Genomic DNA, 22,460 nt, shown 5'->3' with positions numbered 1-22,460 from the left:
ACAACTCTAGAAGTTTTCTCATTTCTCTATCAGAAATGTATTTTCTTTTTCTTTTGTTTTTTTAATCCATGGCTTGTTTTGAAGGGAGATTGGCCAGCTATAGAGTGCGCTTTGGATAGGCTCTTAAATGGGTTGCTTGGCAACAATCGACCCTTTCGCATTTTCAACAAGGACGTGCATCTTAAAACCAGGCATAGCTACGACCGTGGTCTGTCAAGCTTGGTGCACTTGGTGTAAATTCAAATCACAAAGTCGGACGTAGCTAAGACCGACGTAGGAGTTAAGACCAACTTTTTTACGCCCAGCTGGTGCACTTGGCTTATCTGCCTGGGCTCTCCTCTGCTGAGTCCCTTTCTTTGTGACGCGTTTGCCGTCAAATGCGTCAGAAAGCGAGCAGCGAGTGCTGCTGCCTGTGGCAATGAGCGCTTCTGCCTCCGGAGCAAACATCGCATTTAAGTTGTTTTTGAAGCAAATACTGGATCGATAAAAAAAATTACAAAACGTTTGTTTTTTATTTCTTAGGGGCATTTTTGCCCTCTTGTATTTCCGACGCTGCCTATGTGTATGTATATGTGATTTATGTATGTATGTCGGTGAGGTGTATACGTGTATAAGCTACTGGATGACCTAAATTTCCCTTGGGATCAATAAAGTATCCATCCATCCATCCATGTGAGAACCTGGTGTTCTTGAATGTTCCATTTGTTCCGTCTCACCTGGTCGATGGCTCGACCCCGACACTGGAGGATGATGACCTCCAGCAGCTTGGCGGCGTGGCACTCTGCATCCTCCCCCGCATCACTGGTTAGCACCTGTGTGGTGGAAATTTGGAATACAGTTATAATGTGTGTGTTTTATATATGAGGAATGTGTTTTAAGGGAAGTCTAAAAGTTGGTTAAGAAGCTTGATACAGTTGAAAGTTGATTCAACTCATTTGGTAGAGATGCCACCTGTAGTTTTATAACACCTAACTAGGAGACGTGAAGTCTAGGGACGGGAAGTCTGGGTGACCTGGGAGAGTTCTTGTCACCTGGGGAGGAAGAGATAGCTGGGAACTGATAAAGCTGCTCTGACCCTTCCTGTTGCATGGGTGGTGTTAATTAAATACTTGTTTGAAGTTGCCCACACAAAGGACAGTTGACCATTTGACTGATCAACTTCTGTGGCTTTAGTATCTACTGGTTTGGGGAGAGATGCCACATCAAAGAACTGTGGGACACTTGGTATGGAGTCAAACTGTCACTGAGCAGTGCTGACCAATCACAGAGTTTGCTACATTGATGGATTGACCATCAGAAGAACCATTTGATCTAAAGTTTATATAAGGTAGCGTTTATGATTGTTCTTCATCACTCTTGCGAACGATCTGTGGCTAGAACCTCCTTCGTTAGACTGATCACAAAGTACTTTGTTAAATCTTATGCTAATGTACAAGCTAAATAAATTAAATTGAAACCGCCATCTCTTGACTATTCAAATCTACACAGTGCCACTAGAATTATTCCACTACATTTGGTGCCGAAACCCGGGATCCTCGTCTGCTCAGCGTATCTCGGACAAGGACTCCCTTAGAAAAGGTGATCTGATCAATCCGGCATAGCCACCTTTACCTCTATCCAAAATTTACAGAGAAAGCGGGACCGATTCGGGGGGGCTTGGCTGGTTGTGCTGTTGCTGACGCGGGATCCTGAAAGGACCGGTGAGATATTCTTTTTGGCCTCTGTGTGATTGAATTGTCTAAATGGGTATCGTAATAGACTATTGTCAATAATTCGGTTAAGTTAGTAATCGGGCAGAGACCGGAGGAGAGCTGTGTCCTGTACGTGCAAGTCGTACGAAATTAATCGGGCAGAAACCGGAGGAGAGCTGTGTCCTGTACGTGCAAGTCGTACAAAATTAATCGGATAAGGCCGGAGAACTTATCCTTTACGTGAAAGTCCTAAAAAAGCATGCAGGAAAGTGTGCTGACGAGCGCACAAAGGGTGATAATTCACATGTAATATGTGTCTGTTGAGACCCTAGGATTAAGATTTATGTTGGGTTATGCGATAGTTTGAGAATTGGCTTTATGGTGGGCATAACAGTTCTTATTTATTAAATGTGACCTAACATGATTCTAAGTCCCGAGAGAATGGTAAAAAGTATACTTTAGAGTAAATTGGTAAAGAATAAATCGGTAAAGAGTGAATTGGTAGATTAAATTGGTAAAGATTAAATTGGTAAAGAGGAATTGGTAATCACTAGTGTTAAAAAAAAAAAAAAAAGGAAAAAAGGGAAGAAGGCCTGAATTATGAAATTTCAAAGTTAGTAACGCGCGTGTTCATTTTTGTTTTATATGTTTTTTGAGGTTAAAAGAAGTGAGAGTAACTAATGTGTCAGATTAAACGCTACATACAAATTACAAACATAAAATTTTAATTATTTTTCTTTTGTTTGATTATTTGTAATTTACGATTAGTAGGGGTATATTTTCATTGAAAAGTTGTGTTATTGGTAAATATAAGTGTTGAAAAAAAAATAAAATAAAAAAAAAACAGGAGAGAAGGGGATAATTATTTGATTTTACTTTGTTTGTTTCTTTCACAAGGTAAAACATGGGTTGTGGTTCAAGCAAGAATGATGGTCTGGGGATAGATTTATCCTGTCCAAATATCAATCACATGAAACGAAATTATGGCAACAGTAGTTTATCACAAATTTCTGTTTGGATAGATGATTGTGGGTTTCCAGAGGAAGGGTCTTTTTCTCTTAAACAACTTAGAACATTGAAATTCAGTCTTACCCAGAAAGAGGAAGAGACTAAAGATTGTTTTTTAAAACGAAATAGATTTCAGGCAGACTGGAAATCTTTCGGTGAATGAAATCAAGAAGGTTTATTACGAGAACAGAGTAGGATAGGGACAAATTCACCTATTTCTCAATATTTCAAAGTTCGCGACTCAGATCTTCTGGTTGGCCCACTGCGAGCACCTCCAGCACCTCCAGCACAAGCTCCAGGACCAGTCCTGGTACCAGCCCCAGCACCGCCACCGCCTCAACAGTCAGCTGACCAGGATCTATTGGGTGATCCTGCCGCCGTTGTCCAGGGCGTACTTCTGCAGCAGCAGATCCATTATCTACAGGCCCTGCAGCGACTGCAGCAGTGATACCAACCACAACCGCTAGCAACGCCAGCGCTGATTCCAGAGATGGGATATGCAGCTACAGGTAGCACACCTACGATTTGTGTCACATGGGACAGTGCGAAGCTGAACGTGATTGTGGCTCATGCTAATCACGCAGAAAAACGCTTGAGAGATGCGAGAAAGGCAAAAATGGATAAACGAGAACAGGACTTGCAAATGGCTACTATCACCATGTTCCAGAATCAGAGCCAGAGCCAGAACCAAATAAGAGGACGTGGTCGTGGTGGTCGAGGAGGCCGTGGCAGAGGGAACCAGAGAGGGGACCAGAGAGGTCAAGCACCTCAACAATTTGCTAGGAATGGACGGCCAATGGCGGGTTGGGATGCCTGCTTTATCTGTGGTCAGATGGGATACTGGAGCCCGGAGGCTGACAACGGTCGGGAGACATTTGGGAATTGACTAGGTGTGGGCCGCCGAGAGGAGAGTGAGTTGCGGACTGAGACAGATGGAGAACTTCAAACTGGTGACGTAACAGATCCTGATTTACACACACAAATTGTAAACACTATCAGACGAATTGAAGAAAGTGAGGTTCCGTTAGAGGGAACTTATGTTAAATACTCTTCAGAACCTTTTAGATGTTTGCCGGTTATAACATTGTTGGTACAAGGACAAAGGATTGAATTTTTTGTTGATTCAGGAGCCACAGTGTCTGTGTTAACAGAAGATAGTTTTTCTGTTCCTCCTAAATTGAGTGGGAGGAGTACTGAGTCGATAGCGGCTTCAGGTACTTTGACTAAAGAATGGTATACAGTGCCGTTGACTTGTAAAGATTCTGTAGAAGGGATTGTGAAACATTCTTTTTTGTTTTCCACTTGTTGTCCGATGAATTTGTTAGGACGAGATTTGATGTGCAAACTCGGTATTTGTTTGATTTCTACGCCGGAAGGGATTACTTTGTTGAGGAAAAATGAGGTTGAATTGAATATGTTAAACCATTCTTTTGTGAAATATGGCATGGGTACACCAGAATATGTTTACAATTGGAAATTGAATCTGTTGGCTGTGTGTTCACCGAATTCTCAACTTGTTGACGAAGCGCGCATGCGTGTCAGTTCAACGGATGTCGATTGTTATGATGTGAAGGACCTACACGTGGTAGCTTGTACCAGTGAGGGCAGAGATTATGTTTTTGAAGAAAAATGGTTTAGACAAGATCATTTGAATGAAAAATTGACGTTGAAAAATATGTTTTGGTCAGAGAACAGATGTGCTGTTTCTGTTTCTTTGTCAAATATTAGAACAAATTGTAAGATGTCATACTCTCGTTTTGGAAAAGATATCCAGACAAGTTTCCCATATTGCGAAGTTGATTCGTTTCCTCATGTCGCTCTTGTCAAAGACAGACATGATGCATGGTGAGATTTGGGTTTATGGGTAAAGCAATGTGAGGGACAGCAATTTTGGCAACAAACACAGGATTCTTGCGTGACCTACAACCCAGTGTTAAATGTTTACAAAAAGGTTTTATGTTCAGTGGTACAGACAGTGAGGTCTGTTTTGTTAGAAGAGAAAACACTTCAGTTTGCGCATGTTGAACCACAATGTGATGTTACTTTGATACCTGCATTACGGGATATACCAAAAACGCTCTGGGCTCAGGGTAAATATGATGTGGGTTTAATTAAAAGCATGGAACCTATTGTGATTATGCCTAAATCAGATTTTAGGCCTCGCGTGCACCAATATCCTTTGAAACAGGAAGCAATTGATGGCATAACGCCAGTCTTCGAGTCACTTTTGAAAGTAGCGGCGATTGTACCTTGCAGGGGTTCTACAGTTCAAACACCAATATTTCCTGTAAAGAAAATTAGAGATGAGGGGCAGCCTACTGAATGGAGATTTGTTCAAGATTTAAAAGCAGTAAATAACGCAGTGTTTCCAAGAGCTTCAAATGTTGCAAACCCTTATACAATTTTAAATCAAGTTCCAGATAATTGTGGTTGGTTTAGTGTTGTAGATTTAAGCAATGCATTTTTCAGTGTGCCTGTTCATACTGGTAGACAATTTTGGTTTGCTTTTTCATTCAACGGTAAAACTTATACATGGACTCGAATGCCACAAGGCTTTGTGGACAGTCCCACGTATTTTCACGAGGCGTTGAAAAAAATCTTGATTTGTTGAAACTTACAGAAGGTACAGTAATATTACAATATGTTGATGATATATTATTGACAAGTCCGACTAAAGAGCAATGCGAAAAGGACACGGTACAACTGTTGTGTCATTTGGAAAAATGTGGCCACAAAGCTAGCGCTTCAAAATTACAGTTTGTACGAGAAAAGGTGATTTTCTTGGGTCACGAATTGACGAAAGAGGGAAAGACTCTCTCTCAAAAGAGAATTGCTGCTGTGCAATCGATTCCTAAACCTATTAATGTTAAGCAGATGAAAAGTTTTCTGGGGATGACGTCTTATTGTAGAACGTTTATAGTAAACTATTCTGTGCTCGAGTCCCCACTGAGTGCTTTGGCTCATGGTATTGGGCTGGGGGCGCATGACAAAATCACGTGGACTCCTGAGGCGGAGAATGCCTTCAGGGAGTTGAAATTAGCATTGCAAACGAGCCCTAATTTGGGGTTACCTGATCAAGAAAAACCTTTCACACAGATGGTTGATGTGAAAAATGGCTTTATGGTTTCAGTTTTGTTACAGAACCATGGTGGAAAGCTGAGACCAGTAGCATACTTTTCAGCAAAGTTGGATCCTGTAGCAGCAGGATTGCCTATTTGTTTGAGAGCCGTGGCAGCAGCAGAAAAAGCTGTGCACGCTTCACGCGAGTATGTTGGATATTCTGATTTGACTTTGATGGTCCCACATGCTGTGGCTATGTTGTTGTTGGAACAAAAGACCTGCCATTTGTCGGCTGAGAGATGGCTGAGGTATAATACGTGTTTGTTGGATATGCCAAACATTACGGTTAAACGTTGTAATGTGCTTAATCCAGCTACTCTCTTGCCGATTGAAGGAGATGGGGAAAAACATGACTGTGTGGCTACAGTTAATGAAGTTTGTTCACCAAGAGTGGATTTAAGGGATACACCTATCCCTAACGCTGAATGTGAATATTTTGTTGATGGTTCGGCGTCTAGAAATCCAGATACAGGGACGAATCAAGTTGGGTATGCAGTGGTCACTTTGCATGCCACTGTGAAATCAAACTCATTACCAGCGAATTTATCTGCCCAGGTTGCGGAATTAATTGCGCTGATTGAGGCCTGCAAGTTAGCTAAGGGAAAGGTAGTTAACATATTTACTGATAGTCAATATGCATTTGGTGTTACACATGACTTTGGCATGATATGGAAGCAGGAAGTTTCTTACTTCCTCGGGAAAGCCAGTGGCACATTACCAATATGTGTCGGATTTGTTAGATGCTTTGCAATTACCAGAACAGATTGCTGTATGCAAATGTGAGGCTCACACTAACAATACGGATTACATTTCACAGGGAAACGCCAGAGCAGACGCTGCGGCTAAAGCAGCTTCTAGATTACCTGTATGTAATGATGTGATGACTTGTATTCGTTTTGATGTTGGTCTGTGTTTACAGGACGTGAGAGATGGGGAGATGGCATTGCCATGTCCAGTTAACCGTAATTTGACAGCTTTAAGTTTGCAGGACATTCAGACTTGGGCCAAACCACCAGAAAAAGCCCTTTGGAAAAAGGAAGGATGTGTGAATAGAGATGGGGTTTGGTATGGTCCAGATGAAGGTCATGTGCTTAAACCATGTTTACCTAAACATCTGTTTCGATATTTTGCTCAGTTGACACATGGGAAAGATCATGCCTCTAAAGGTGGTATGATATCAAGCATGCGTCAATTTTGGCATACAAGAGGATTTGCTATCATTTTGTCAGAAGTGTCTCCTTTGTGTTACGAGTAACATAGGCAGAGGAATTCAAACACGACAGTCTTCACAGCCAAGTCCAGAGAAGCCATTTGAGTATTTGCAGATGGATTTTATTGAATTGAATCCTAGCGAGGGGAAGAAATATTGCTTAGTGATTGTTGATATGTTTTCCAAGTGTTCCAAGAGGTCAGTTGCCTACGACTGACCAATGTGAGGATGTAATTCTTAATTACTGTGCAACCTTGTCGTCTGCTTTATGTGATATCCACAGACAGGTGAAGGAGGCTATTCCTCATCCGGTGATCGGACCGCTGCATGATTTGATACCAGGGGACTGGATTGTGGTGAACGACCTGAAACGCAAGTCCTGGAGGAACCCAAGGTGGACGGGGCCATACCAGATTCTCCTGACGACCAATTCAGGGGTTAAGATCGAGGGAAGAGCAACGTGGATACACGCTAACCATTGTAAGCATGCACCTTGTCTGGAGACGGAAGCAGAGGATACGCGTTCTGCGTAGTACCAAGGACATTTCCGAGCTGTACGCAAAGTGCAGTGTCGTTGAAAGTTGCCCTGAGCAATTTGATCGTCGTTTGCAATCGGTTCGACTAGACTACACCGCCTGAAAGAAGTTTGCCTGCAGCCAACTGAAGATGGTCACTACGGATGCACGACCATGGCATCCGTTCTGACAACTTGGACTTTGTGGTATACGGGGTGCAGTGGGTTTTGTCTTGGGAATGGCATTTCTTATTGTATTTTCGCTTTTGTATTTTAATAAAAGTATGCATAATTCTAATGATACTATGACAATAGCTAATGTTCTTTTGGAGGATATTTTGATTAAAGGGGTTACGGTTATTTTCTTATCTGTACATGTTCAGTGTGGATGTTTTTATTGAGTTAGTTGCATGCTTATGTTAATGTTTGAATTGTATTTTTCTTAATTAACTGTTTGGGTTTATGGTATTGTAAAAAGAAAAAAAGAAAAAAAAGAGTGGAATTGTGGTGGAAATTTGGAATACAGTTATAATGTGTGTGTTTTATATATGAGGAATGTGTTTTAAGGGAAGTCTAAAAGTTGGTTAAGAAGCTTGATACAGTGAAAGTTGATTCAACTCATTTGGTAGAGATGCCACCTGTAGTTTTATAACACCTAACTAGGAGACGTGAAGTCTAGGGACGGGAAGTCTGGGTGACCTGGGAGAGTTCTTGTCACCTGGGGAGGAAGAGATAGCTGGGAACTGATAAAGCTGCTCTGACCCTTCCTGTTGCATGGGTGGTGTTAATTAAATACTTGTTTGAAGTTGCCCACACAAAGGACAGTTGACCATTTGACTGATCAACTTCTGTGGCTTTAGTATCTACTGGTTTGGGGAGAGATGCCACATCAAATAACTGTGGGACACTTGGTATGGAGTCAAACTGTCACTGAGCAGTGCTGACCAATCACAGAGTTTGCTACATTGATGAATTGACCATCAGAAGAACCATTTGATCTAAAGTTTATATAAGGTAGCGTTTATGATTGTTCTTCATCACTCTTGCGAACGATCTGTGGCTAGCACCTCCTTCGTTAGACTGATCACAAAGTACTTTGTTAAATCTTATGCTAATGTGCAAGCTAAATAAATTAAATTGAAACCGCCATCTCTTGACTATTCAAATCTACACAGTGCCACTAGAATTATTCCACTACAACCTGACAGAGGTCAGAGGTCACATAGACATACTTGCACGCACATTACACACAGTCAGACAAACACTCTCACAATACACAAAGTAAATAAGAATTACACAGACACACACACACATTAAAGAGACTGTCAGACACATGCATATATTAAGAACACACACATGGCCATACTGTGTAGGAACTCACCTTTCTGCACATGGTGTAGATTACCTCTAGGTGTTTGGGGTTGGATAGGAGCATGTCAGTGTCCACGGTAACATAGTTGTGCAAAAGAGGCATCATGTCTAAGAAGAAAAAAATGCACAACCTTCAACCTCATCATTATCATCACTAGCATCGCCATCCTGCCATTCTACCAGTCTCTGTCTCTATATTTGTGGTGACGTTAATACTGTACTAAGGTTTCATCTTGTTTTTGAATGCATCATTCCTAATAAAGAGCCAGTTGATTTCTTTCTAAAGTATTTTTAATAAAATTATTCTTCATGATAGCAAACATCTAATTTTGCTATCAAATGCATAGGCTTACCTCTGCTCTGACAGACTCTACAAATTGTATTTTAGAATTGATTTATAAAAAACTATGAATTCTCTTGAAAGTCATAATGAAATGATTATCTTAGGTGACTTCAGTAATAACTGGTGATTGTTTATTTGGTAGGTAGAAATTTAAACCTCACTCAGTTATAAATTCAGTAATCCGTAATACATTTACAAGAGTGGATTATCGGACTTCATCGCTGTTGGATTGGATACAATATTTGTCACAAATCCTGAAAAGATAACTCAATCTGTAGTTGTGCCAGATTCTTTCAGTGATCCCTCTGTTATATTTTGTGTCTGAAAAATAAAATTCCTCCTCCCAAATATATTACACTGAGACAATGCAAAAAATATTAATGTAGACTGTTTAATTCAATACCTAATTGATATAAACTGGGATACATTTCAGTTAATTCATTTTAAATTCAAGAAACTGCAGTGTTTCCCACAGATTACAAAGCAATTTGTGGTGGTGGTGGTGGGGGGGTAGTGGGGGTCGCCCCGTGTCTGCCCGGGGGGGTTCAAAATAATTCCTTCGTTAATAATTCGTTACACATTACTTTATTATATTAAATAATATTAATAAAAAATTAATCACACGCCCAACCCAAAATACACACATTTAACACCCTATACAAAATTCACACCCCATTCAAGTCATATCTGCCAGAAACGGAAGAATAGAAATGTGTTCCCTTATCCTGAGACCTGCTTTCTTACATTTACATTGTCATTTAGCAGACGCTCTTATCCAGAGCGACTTACAGTAAGTACAGGGACATTCCCCCCGAGGCAAGTAGGGTGAAGTCCACCTCACCTGTTGCTTCAGCTGGCTCTCTCACAGCAGCATGTTGGATGCTGTCCTCCTCTCCTAGTCTTCAATGCCTAACGAATCTCTTTCTCTCCCTGACCCTGTCTTTCTGCTTGAGCAGCACTGGTTGAAGCCTGAAAATATTTCTGGGGAAATTGTGAGGTGTAGTAGTTACTGCACTACTACAGAAGTGTAGTAGTTAACTAGCTAGCTCTACAATTTAACGGGCTAGGTCTGAATCTAGGAGAAAAACGGAGCTGCCAGCTGTAAGTATGTAGCAATGCTATTGCTAAATAACTATTTAGCTGGTTGGCTCCATGACGCCGGTAAGTAGGGCACGTGAGATTGCTCACCAAAAGAACAAAGAGGAACCCACTTGTCTAGCAGATTAAGACATGTTATTAGGTACCTAGCAAAAAGTAACCTCAACTTTCCTAGACTTTAAGCTATGGTACTAATGCTGAGGGCTCGCTGATATCGCTGTCTGTCTAGAACGGCATATCTATGCGTCGTTGCTAACGTGTGCTGACGTTGTGACTGTGTGTCTGTATGTGAGAGAGACGCGTGAGTGACCGAGAGACGGAGAGAGAGCAGGGAAAGGAAATGCAGCTGAACGAATACGCTGCGTGTTTTAAATAGCGTAAACAAATTTTTTAAGATCCTGTAAAGTAAATTCCATGTTTTGCTTCTAAGTACATTATATACGTGTGAAATGAGTTCCTGAAAGTATGTGCAAAGCGCTAAAACTTTTTCGCACTGAAATTTGGAGTTAGACCGAAGAACAGTTTCTCTTCCGTTTTCAGATCAGGTTTTAATGGGCGGAGCCAAAAAAAACAGACGGGGTTCACCAACACACGGCTTCTCTTGCAGCGCGGAACCGTACCGAGCATCGCCCCCCCGGCCGTTCATCCTCCGATCGCACCTGGACCATCCACCGCCGCCAGCAGTTCATCACTCAGTTCTGTGTGCTTGTTATAATTATAATAGATAACTTTTCCAGAGGTATCTCTGCTATAATTAGTGCAAACCGCTAACTTGATATTAGGCTACTCGCTGTAGAATGATGGTATTTTGGTGAAACGGTAACCTAGCTAATGTGCTAGAAGTGGTTGGAGAGCTCACTGTCTGCTGTCTCTGCTGTAAATTTTTACTCCTGTGTTACAGCTCAGGGGAATATTTCATTTATATGCATCTGTATGTTTCACTCATTGAACAAATACATTCTAATTCTATACTGTTTTGTTCGGCTTGACGTAGCGTTCATTATCTGGGTCGTAGGTAGCTTACTTGAGAGGCGGCGCCTTCCAGCGAGGGGGCCGAGCTTCAGCTCCTTCAGGCGACACGCCGCCCCAGTCTCGAACAGAGAAGACTGCTGATTTTATTACGATTTCAAAGCCTAATTTAACATACTTGGTGTTTTTTTTTCATTCGAGTTTGGATGGGTAGTTAATAATACATTAGTCTGTGGTGTGGTGAACTTGAAACTCTTTTTTAATTCCACTTTACAGGATCTTTAAAAAGAATAACAAAACGCAATATGTGGCGGCCGGTGTTGATTCTGTTGCGCACCGCCATGTGTGGGAAACACTGAACGGATACACAAAATATATACATGCTCCCATGAAAAATATTAAAGGTAGACATAGCTGGATCAGCTAACATTGTATTAACCTTTTCAAGCAAAGGGATAAAACCTGGGCCAAATATCGTTCGTCTCAAGATTATGCGGACTGGTAAACCTATAGATTCCTAAAGAATTCATGTAAGCACAAAACAAGGAATGCTGAATCAAATTACTATTTAGATAGCTTTTCTCATAACCATAGAATGTTTGGTAATTAATGTAACCCTATTCTCAATAAAATAAAAAGCTCCATAAACAACATACTATTCTTCAAACTTGTTCATTTTTATTTAGACAAATCTTGTCTACTGATGTTTTTCATTTGAGTTGAAATAAAGTTGTAGTGCTGGTAGAAACGGTTTGGAAACCAAATTTGTAAACTTTGTAATACTGTATGCTCTTGCAGATTTATTAAAATTAAACTGTTAAATTCCCCCAATGGAAATGTGCCAGTTACCCCTTTTCAATAGATGGAGACCCATTTCATGTGAATAATTTGTTCCAATATTCAATCAATCTGTTCCAATATTTTATCTCCTTTTCAATCTGGTTAAAAATGTATTAATACACAATTTAGTTCTTCCAAACTTCACTAGTGATGTGTTCCAAACACTTGATAGAGGCCAACTCACAGGTGCAATTTTTTAGCGATGTTTACAAGTAAGTAAGTATTTATTTATATAGCACATTTCATACAAGAATTGTAGCTCAAGGTGCTTTACATAAAATCAAAAAAAACAATAATACAAGTGATAAACAATTCAAACAAAAATAAAAATCCAAATAAGATCTCTGTTCAAGAGAGAAAACAACTTTAAAAAGTAGGAAAACCCTTTTGAGATAAAATTACTTAAATGCTTCGGTAAAAAGGTAGGTTTTAAGCTGTCTTTTAAAAATGTCTAGAGTGTTTGCTTCCCTAATATTTATGGGTAATTTGTTCCATAGTTTTGGGGCGTAATTGACAAAGGCCGAATCACCAATCTTCTTATGACTGCTTCTGGTGACCTCTAATAGGCCTGCATTTGATGATCGCAGTGTTCTAGCTGGTGTGTAGTTTATAAAGGAGTTAGCAATGTAGCTAGGTCCTTGTCCGTGTAGAGCTTTGTATGTGAGGAAAAGGACCTTAAAGTCAATTCTGAAGGTAACAGGGAGCCAGTGTAAAGTAGCTAGGACAGGACTAATGTGTTCTCTCCTTTTAGTTTTGGTTAATAATCTAGCTGCAGAATTTTGAATGAGCTGTAGTCTTTCAGTGGTTTTCTTGGGAAGACCAGTGAAAAATGCGTTACAGTAGTCCAGCCGGCTGGATATAAAAGCATGAATTAACTTCTCTGCATCATTTTGGTTTATGAATGGTCGTACCTTTGCTATATTCCTCAGGTGAAAGAAAGCTGTTTTGGTCACTTTATTAATGTGAGAGTTGAAATTCAAATCTGAGTCCAGGATTACACCGAGACTCGTCACCTCTGGTTTAAGACAGGGGGTTAAGCCTCCAAGATTCTTAATAAGCATCTCTCTTTTGGATTTGGGGCCACATAGTAGGACTTCGGTTTTGTCTTCATTTAATTTAAGAAAGTTATCATTCATCCATTTGTTTATTGCCAACAGGCAGTTGGTAATGGAATTGATGGCCGTTGCATCGTTGGGTTCAGTGGATATATATAGTTGTGTGTCATCCGCATAGCTATGGAAATCTATGTTATGTTCTCTGATTATGTCGCCGAGTGGTAACATATAAAGAGAAAAAAGTAATGGACCTAAGCAGCTTCCTTGAGCAACCCCGTAGCAGTTCTCATGTTTCTTGGACCTATGGTCACCTAAACTAACATAAAACTTCCTTCCTGTGATATATGATTTCAGCCAGTTCAATACACTATCCGTGAACCCAATAAGCTTTTCCAGTCTATTGATTAGGATGTCGTGATCAATTGTATCAAATGCTGCACTGAGATCTAACAGGATAAGGATAGAGACTTTATTTGCATCAGAGCTTAGTCTGAGGTCGCTAATTATTTTGGTGAGAGCAGTTTCAGTACTGTGATATTTCCTGAAACCTGACTGCGAGACTTCCAGGATGTTATTTTCTTCAAGAAAATAATTTAATTGGACTAAAACTATCTTTTCCAGTACTTTACTAATAAATGGAAGGTTTGATATTGGTCTGTAATTTGCAAGTAGACTGTTATCCAATTTGGGTTTCTTTAATAGGGGCTTTACAACAGCTGTTTTGAAGGCATCTGGGAAGACGCCAGTTCTAAGGGATGTGTTTAAAATCTCTAGCACCGGACCTGAGACACTATCAAACACTCGCTTAAAGAATGTTGTGGGTATAGGATCAATATCTGAGGATGTGGCGTTAGATTCGCTGACAATTTTGGAAAGTTCACTAAGTGTGATACAGGTAAATGTGCTCATGGTTATGTTGCAGAATCTACTGATGTCAGTTTCGACCCCACTATTAATAATACTCGCTCTGATCAAAGTTATTTTGTTCTTGAAGAACAAAGCAAGCTCTTCACATTTAACTGCTGAGGATGGAGGTGGGGCAGGGACAGTGTTTAGCAGCTGGTCAATGGTGGAGAAAAGAACTCTGAAATTTCTGGCATTTTCTGTAATAATGTTGGAGAAATATTGGAGAAATATTCTCTCCTTGCTAGATGGATGGTTTTGTTATAGGTGGTTAGTGTATCTTTGTAGATATTGTAGTGGATAGTGATCTTTGTTTTCCTCCATTTTCTCTCTGCTGCACGGCATTTTCTTTTCGTTTCACTAACATTTTTATTTCTCAGCCATGGGGAGGTTCTGCTTGTGCACTTCTTTTTGGTTTTCAGTGGTGCAACAGAGTCTAACACAGATAATAGTGCATCATTGAGGTTCTCTACCATTTCATTCAGAGAGCAATCATGGTTAGTCGGCTCATATAGAGCAAATTGTTCAGAAAATGTCATCATAGCTGTATCGTCTAAATATCTTCTATGGACTAAGAATTCTTTTTTGGTTTTTGTTAGAATAATTTCCACATTAAAAAGTATATAATGATGGTCTGAGAGGGGTAGATCAGTTATTGAAATATTATTGATATTTAGTCCAGTTGTTATCACTAGATCTAGTGTGTTTCCGTGCCGGTGTGTTGGGTCTGTTATGTGTTGAGTTAGATTGAAACTGTCAAGGAGATTTAAGAGCTCAATAGTTCTTGGGTCTGCTTTTTTATTTACTTGGATATTTAAGTCTCCGTTTAAAACTACTTTGTCATATCTAGTGACACATAGTGATAATAGTTCAGAGAATTCTTGTATGAATATTGGCGAGTGCTTGGGTGGCCGATATATAATAACAAAAAGTATTGATTCGGTTTTGAGCTCTATAGCAATATATTCATATGATGTGAATTCACCTAGCTCAGTGATTTTGAACAACAGTTTAGAGGAGAAAATAGCTGCGACTCCTCCACCTTTTTTTGATGTCCTTGAAACTTGGTGAAAGCTGTAATCAGGCGGACACGCTTCTATCAAAGTTGCTGTTGCCGTGTCATTGTTTAGCCAGGTTTCTGTTAGACAGATGCAGTCTAAGTTGTTTTCTTTGACCAGATCATTAACTAGAAATGTTTTGTTATTTAGTGATCTAACATTTAGAAGGGCCTGTTTCATCTGTGGGGTATTAACAGATAAAACAGGGGTAGATAAATCTGTTCGAAGAATATGGATAGTTCTGTGACTTCTAACTAGTTTCAGGTTTGTAACCATGCATTTTACCATGCCATTTTCTGTTTGTGATGATGACCGGTATGTCCAATGAAATAGCATGGTGGCTGTCCTAGCGTAGCTTTTCTTTGGGAAAGGCTCTGTCACTGAGCTGTTCCATCACAAGGGAATTCATCCGGGGGGTGCAGATCTGTGCAGGGCCCATGTCCTTGCAGGAGGCTGTTTGAATGTTCTGTTCCATGGGAGGTTGTTTGGGATGCGTCAGTCAGCTTAGACACAACAGGGATAGGGAGAGAAGCTTGATTTGTGGTCAGGAGCACGTGATTGATGTTTGCTGTTAGTAGTCGAGATCCTCTACGGTTTGGGTGGAGTCCGTCAGCTTGAAAACGGTCTGCACAGTTCCAGAACACATTGAAGTTATCGATAAATCTCAGTTTGTGTGTCAGACAGACAGATGCCAACCATGTGTTGAAAGATAGTCGACTGAAGGCTTCTTTTCCTCTGCGAAAGCATGCAATCGGTCCACTGATGAATACATCTTGATATCTGTTAAGTGTGTTCAGTAGCTGGGTGAAATGTTTTTTAAGTATCTCAGTGCCAGTTTTCTTGTGTAGGATATCAAACGAGCCAGTGTGGATGATAATCTTAGGGTTGTTTGGTTTATTGTTGAGGATTGTTTGTACCTCTGAGGACAGTTCCTCGACAGATGTGTTGCTAAGACAAATATTTTCTGTCTTTGCCAGTTTAACATGTGCTGTCATGGCATCTCCAATCAAGATAGTGGCCATATGTGGTGTTGTGTTTGCATTTCTAACGTTTGCCTTATCAGTAGCTGCGGGGCCAGTTCTTATCTAATTTGGGTTAGCAATGATAGGACCTTGTGCTAGACCAAGGTTAGACACTGCGTCAGTGCTAGCAGTAGATTCTATAGTGCTAGCAGTGTTAGCTCCTCTAAGTGTTGATGGGCTGTGGGTAGTCTTAGCATACCTTGGATCTTGATAGTCCTGTGATATTGTTGTCTGATTAGACTTGATAGGGGGTCGAACAGCGCCCCGAGTGGTCCGAGAGGGGCTTGGAGTGAAATGGGGGACTCCCGGTCGCAGCAGACGATGATGTGTTGGATTTGCATGTGTGTAGTAGCTACCATCATGGTGTGTCGGCGATCTGGGCCCTTCATGTTTGTTAGCTGCGTGGCTAGCACTCCTGTGCCTCTTCGCCTTGGATTCCACACACAAGGGAGAGAAAGTTCCCAGTGGTTCGAAACTGTTTCTGAGTGTGACAGGAGGAGAGGTGATGCGGGAAGAGTTTCTGCCTCGCTTTTTTGCTGTTTATCCTTGGTGACAGTCCCATCTCTGATGAAGGTAGAAGCGGCGCTAGGCCTCTTTGGTTTAGCGCCGAGAGCAGGCCATGACTCATCCGGTCCAACGGCCGGTGGAGAGAAAGCTGGTTCCAAGGGTGGCTCATTGGCAGGTAGCTTAGCCTCCGGGCTAGGTAGCATGGAATCTATGAAGTCTTCGGTCTCTCTGATATCTAAGAGGGTTCTGACTCCAGTTCGACTATCCTCTGAGTAAGTTGTTTGCAGTCATTACAAGCCATAGTTCTACAGGGAACAAGCTTTAGTTTGCTTGCCTGTGGTCAGTCTTGGAGGGCAGCCCAAAATACTTCTGTTCTCCTTGGGCTTCAGTCCTCTCAGGTTGTTCCTTTTTGTAGTATTTGATTTTGAGTAATATCTTCAAAAACTATCCAAATGATTGAAACTTCAGAGCATTTCTCCGTGAATAACTAGACAATACGATAGAAGCCAAGCAGGGAAGCAAGCAGGGAAGGTCAGGGGGAGGAGAGGGAAAGAAAATGCGATTGCCTTCGTTGAGAGCGTAGAAGACAAGACTTTTGATATGGTTGATCATTATCTTTTCTTTGATACGTTTTATTCTATTGGTTTACATCAAAATGCTCTCCTCTGGTTTGACTATCTGCATAACAGTCAACTTAGTTTTGTGTTTTGTTTAATATACACCCTACCGGGCTTGAACTGTCCCTGTTATGCTATTTTCTTCGGTCATACAAAGACCCCTTTCAACTAGTTGTTGAACAAATGAGTCCGTACACCACTTCTTTTTTCTATTTATATTAATAACCTACTTCAAATATGCTCAAATTGTAAGGTTCATTTTGATGCTGATGACACTTATTTACACTTCTAACTCTGACATATTACAAATCCAGAATTCTTTACAGTCCTATTTTAATTAGGTCCAAAACTGGTTTCATAATAACAAACTTGTCTTGAAAAATAAGGCTTACAGCATCAGTGAATTTGTTTACATAAATGTGTTTACTGATATCGAAACTGCCTAAGTAACCAACTGCGATTGAACTAATGCGATTAACAAAGGCTGTGTCTACTACCGAGCACTTGTGCACTTCCGAGCACTGACTTTCAGTGCTTAGGGCGCTTACACTGACAGAACCAGCAGAATTCAGGGCACTGAAAGTACCCGGATGGCGCACTGCAAACGGTCAAAAAATGCAGTGTACAACGATGGACACTACTCGCCCTAAACGGGCGCCATATTGGCTACGTAGCGGAAGAGGAGGAGCGCTTTCGGCAGCTTTTCATTTCATTTCTAAAATAATGGCGGACGAAATGACTCGCGAGCAGATTTGAGTCTGTCACTTCCGCCTTAGATTCGCGGGTGCCGCGAGCAGATTTGCGTCCATCACCTCTGCCAAGTGGTTAACGTAAGTGTTCCATTTGAGACAGCACTAATCAGCGACGGAGTGCACTACAGATGTAAGTGCACTGTATTGCAGTGCACTGTATTGCAGTGTACTTCGTAAAGTGTTCGGTAATAGACACACCCAAACAGGACCGGAGTGGGGCCACTTTTCAGCCCGGGAGTTTCAGGCCCAAGACCGGCCCTTTTTTTTGTATACCAAACAGGGCCGGATGCAGCCTGCTTTGACTGGGGGTGCAGTGAACCTTTCTGGGGGGTATCATGATTACAGAAAGGGATCGTATAATTTTTTATATTGATGCCATTTTTGAGACTGCTTAACGATCCGAGTGTTAATCAGGCACGGAGCCAGACGTTGTAAACATTCGGAGCTTTGCCCCAACCTAGGACTTATGGGTTTGATGTGATGCAAGATAGGGACTTCTACACTTAATGCGAGCGCGCACTGTGCGCGAGCGAACATTTTTGGCCATTATTTGAGCGCAAAATAATTTTTTAGCTTTATGTAAAATAAACAGACGTTTTTCAATTGGTAAAACCTTGTCTGGTGATGCCATCACTCCGGCCCCAATCCATCCTCCCTGACGCGTATCGTTACGGTAGCGCCGCCCGTCCCAGCTATCGGTAGCCGATCTGAGAAAACTTTTTGGAAAAGACGGGCTATGGACCCAACCAAGTCTATTTGGAAGGGGAGAACTCCCTCACATGGTACAACCCATGCAGAGGCTGAGGTGTCAGAATGCAGAACGTGTGTAGCCTACTTTAAGAGAAGATAGACTAACGTGACAAATGTCAACAACAAAAAAATCCTCGACCGGCCCAAAAGTGAAGCGGCCCACCGGGAACTCTCCCGATTACTCACCCCGGCCCTGCACCCAAAGGCATTCGCAATGAAATGAAACTAAGCAAGGAAATTAGGGAAATTCGCTTTTACAACTGATATTCAGCTGCTTTCAAAGGGGCTGGCTAGCAAACAGAACGACAACATAAAGTGGATATACTTTCAGATATATAGCCTAGATCCCTGAATTGTTACATAAATGTATGTGTTTACTGATGTAAAAACTGCTAGCACATTGCAAACGTACAACAATGTATGGTGAATTAGACCTACAATTATGACAACTGGCTCAACCATTGTGCATGTAATGACTTCTGTTATGAACTAGGTTAGACTAAATTTGAAGATATTTGTTCTGGTAAGACAATTTAACAGAGGACCAATATAGTAAATTTTGATCCCCATAACAAGCAATTTTTTACTTAGGAAACAGCAGACAAAAAATACCCGCCTTCAAGGAAGTTAACGCTTGTCAATGGAGCGATCCCAGACCCTTTGTACAAATTAAATGTACGAGGGTCTGGTTAGGACAGACCCCCACCCCTCGGCTTGAGGCAACGGCCCCGGTGGATGTAGGTGGTATTGCATTTCCGATTTGCTACCCGCCTCGTCCGGTCGTTTTTATTCTATTAACTCAAGTCAACATATCTAAAACTATCTCCGCCAATAATTTTTGTTCGATTCTCGAACCTGGCTCATACAACTAGCTTTTTCATAGAATAATTTTTCCTGATTTTTGCTAAATTTGAAACCAATCCGAAATGGGTAAACTAGCACCCCATTTATTTGCTTACGTCAAGAAAAGTTGCCTGGAAACGTGCTCGCGGATACGAACAGGGGACGAGCACAAAAGGGAACATCCGCATCAACATCATCAGCTGATTTACCTGAGCTGAATGAGAACAAGGAGAAAGGACTTGATAATCTACAGTTGCCTGCCTTTATTGTAGCAAGTTTTACAAATGGTTGCATACATACATGACGGTTGTTTGTAGATTGTATTTCCGTTATTTTAAAGCAGATTTAACCATTTTGTAATGAACGCTATTATGCTCATGGCATGACAAATGTAATTATAGCCTAATTAGTTATAATATCGTGGTGTAACGGGTGTGAACCTGTGAAACTCACTCCTCAGGTATGTAACAGGCCACCCGCGTCAACGAATATCTAGCTTTTCTTTGGCGTAGTTGGTAGTGGTCGCGCTTGGCAAGTCAGAGGTTGTGCGTTCAAGACCAGCGAGTGGCGAACGACACCTTGTTGTGACGGAGCGTGGTTAAGTCTGTTACATACCGTCACAGTGGCATAATTATAGATTGTTGACATGTTATTCTGGAGCAAAGACGAAGATGAATAAATCATGTCTGATAACTACAATATTGTTATGGTCGTTATATTGTTAGAACTTTGTCAATTAACATCACAACGATGGCATTAACAATAAGCTAGTAATAGTAAGCAACACTCATAATCATTATAATAGCAACATAGGTATAGGCTTAATTTAGCTTGCTTTGCCGAGCTAGAACAACGACGGAGCCAGATATTCAAGTTTACAGTTTCTTTAATCCGACACAATACTTAAGCAGTCAAACTAAAAACACGAAGCAAAAAGAACAAAGTATAGGCCCTGCACTTATAATACTACAGTACAAATAGTATTGATTTTCGTAAAGTTCACATGTATCTGCTTTTTGATCGGACTTGTAACACATTCTGACAGTTTTCTGCAATGCCTTAGCTGTAGCCCACAAGCTCGCGACTGGTTGTCGCAAAGTATGACGTGTACAGCTAGTTGCAAGCATGCACGAGTTTCGGAGATAGGAACAAGCTTCTGCGCAAGACCGGATGAGTCGGTCTGGAAAGATGGCGCGGTCCATTTCGCGCTCTTGCTTGCCTCACTGCGCCACTGAGCACTTTTCATAGAAATGAATGGGGAAGCCATCTTGGAAGAAAAATCTAGCTGTGTCTATTAATATATAAGTCTTTGGGTTAGGACCAGGCTAAAGAAGCCGCCCCCCTTCCTTCAAATGTGTTTGTTGGGTGTGCTCAAGGCCTTTCCTGCGAGCACAACCATTGTTCTCTCTCATATATTTATTGGGTGTGCTCAAGCCTTCGACGAGCACAACCATTGTTCTGTCTCATATATATTTATTATAATTTATTTTCCCACCCCTAAAGATCCCTCAATATTTGGACTACATAGACAACGCCGGTGTCAAAAGGTTCGTCTTGTTAGCGATTGCGTTGCTTGTATTTTTATTTACGTTCCGTTTCACGGTTTAGGACCTTACAATGTTTCTGTGGCAAAAAGTGCCTTGTGTGCACAAAGGGAACTCAGTGCTAGCCTAGGTCACAACGTCAGCACACATTAGCAACGATGCATAGATACGACGTGCATAGATGTGCTAGGCTGGCTAGACTGTTGCACACTATCGTATCGTGCCGTGGTGTACTAGCAGCATCATACATTTAAGCAATTCAAGACTTGCATGTACAGTAAGTAATGTCACATTAAATAATGTATTTAAACTCAAGTTTGTGTGGTGTGTCGCTGTTTTTCAATGCCACAGGCTAAACTTTGTCAAAAGAAACGTTTTTCACATCCAGCACATTCAAACAATCCTCTCAGTGAAGTTTGGCTAGCAACAGCAGCAGCTAGCTTGCTCGTAGCTCAATTTACCAAATGGTCGCATTTGGAATTTGTTACTGACACTGATCGCTTCCAGCAAACTTCTTTTGAATAAGCCATTTCCCCCTAAATAAATGTCAAGCTTATTTACGTTTTTGGGGGCAAATTTTCAGTTAGGAGATGGGTACTGTTTGAATCGCGCTTCCATCTGAAATACTGCCGGTGACAACGTTGTGAGAATAGCTTGTTTCAAAGGGGGTTCAGCTTGTTTCAAAGGGGGTTTGTAATGAATGAATGCAATATGAGGAGGCTAAATGCTTGAAAATATCACTAGAAGGGAAAAACTTAAGGTGACGTTTCAGTCATAAAGGTTAGGACAAGTTTTATTGCCCAATATCTTCGTTTGATCCAACTTTCAGGGAGTCAGGTGGCTGAGCGGTTAGGGAATCGGGCTAGTAACGCTAGTAATCTGAAGGTTGCCAGTTCGATTCCCGGCCGTGCCAAATGACGTTGTGTCCTTGGGCAAGGCACTTCACCCTACTTGCCTCGGGGGGAATGTCCCTGTACTTACTGTAAGTGATGACTAAATGTAACTTTCAACTGAGACTGCTAGTATATAGCTTATCACTATTCCCTCTTGCAGGGGAAATGAAAAATCAACCGTTTCATTTTGTATTTTGAATTGTAAATGAGCAGCAACAAATGTATGCTTTTAAATCTATGCAATCTTCATAAATACTAAGTAGGCATTTTTATATATACAGAAATATCAGTTGTAAAAATTACAGTTCATAAACGGACCCATCTGCAACCGACGCAAGCAAACACACCCAAA

At 41.1% G+C, this 22,460-nt stretch overlaps 1 protein-coding gene across 7 annotated transcripts in view; it reads right to left on the bottom strand.

Annotated features, from left to right (window-relative positions):
- ipo8 (importin 8) overlaps positions 1 to 22,460 on the bottom strand; it is a 77,867-nt gene that overhangs the window by 28,278 nt on the left and 27,129 nt on the right. For all 7 annotated transcript variants that reach the window (XM_062482838.1, XM_062482839.1, XM_062482836.1 and 4 more), the window contains 2 exons: positions 8,925 to 9,022; positions 717 to 812 (listed from right to left, as the gene is read on the bottom strand). In XM_062482838.1, coding sequence (XP_062338822.1) covers positions 717 to 812; positions 8,925 to 9,022 — 194 coding nt within the window. The remainder of the gene's footprint in view (positions 1 to 716; positions 813 to 8,924; positions 9,023 to 22,460) is intronic.

The sequence above is a fragment of the Osmerus eperlanus genome, chromosome 17 (assembly GCF_963692335.1).
Source record: "Osmerus eperlanus chromosome 17, fOsmEpe2.1, whole genome shotgun sequence".
NCBI lineage: Eukaryota > Metazoa > Chordata > Actinopteri > Osmeriformes > Osmeridae > Osmerus > Osmerus eperlanus.
Note: the sequence above shows the minus strand (reverse complement) of the source record. Positions and strands in the feature narration are given on the sequence as shown.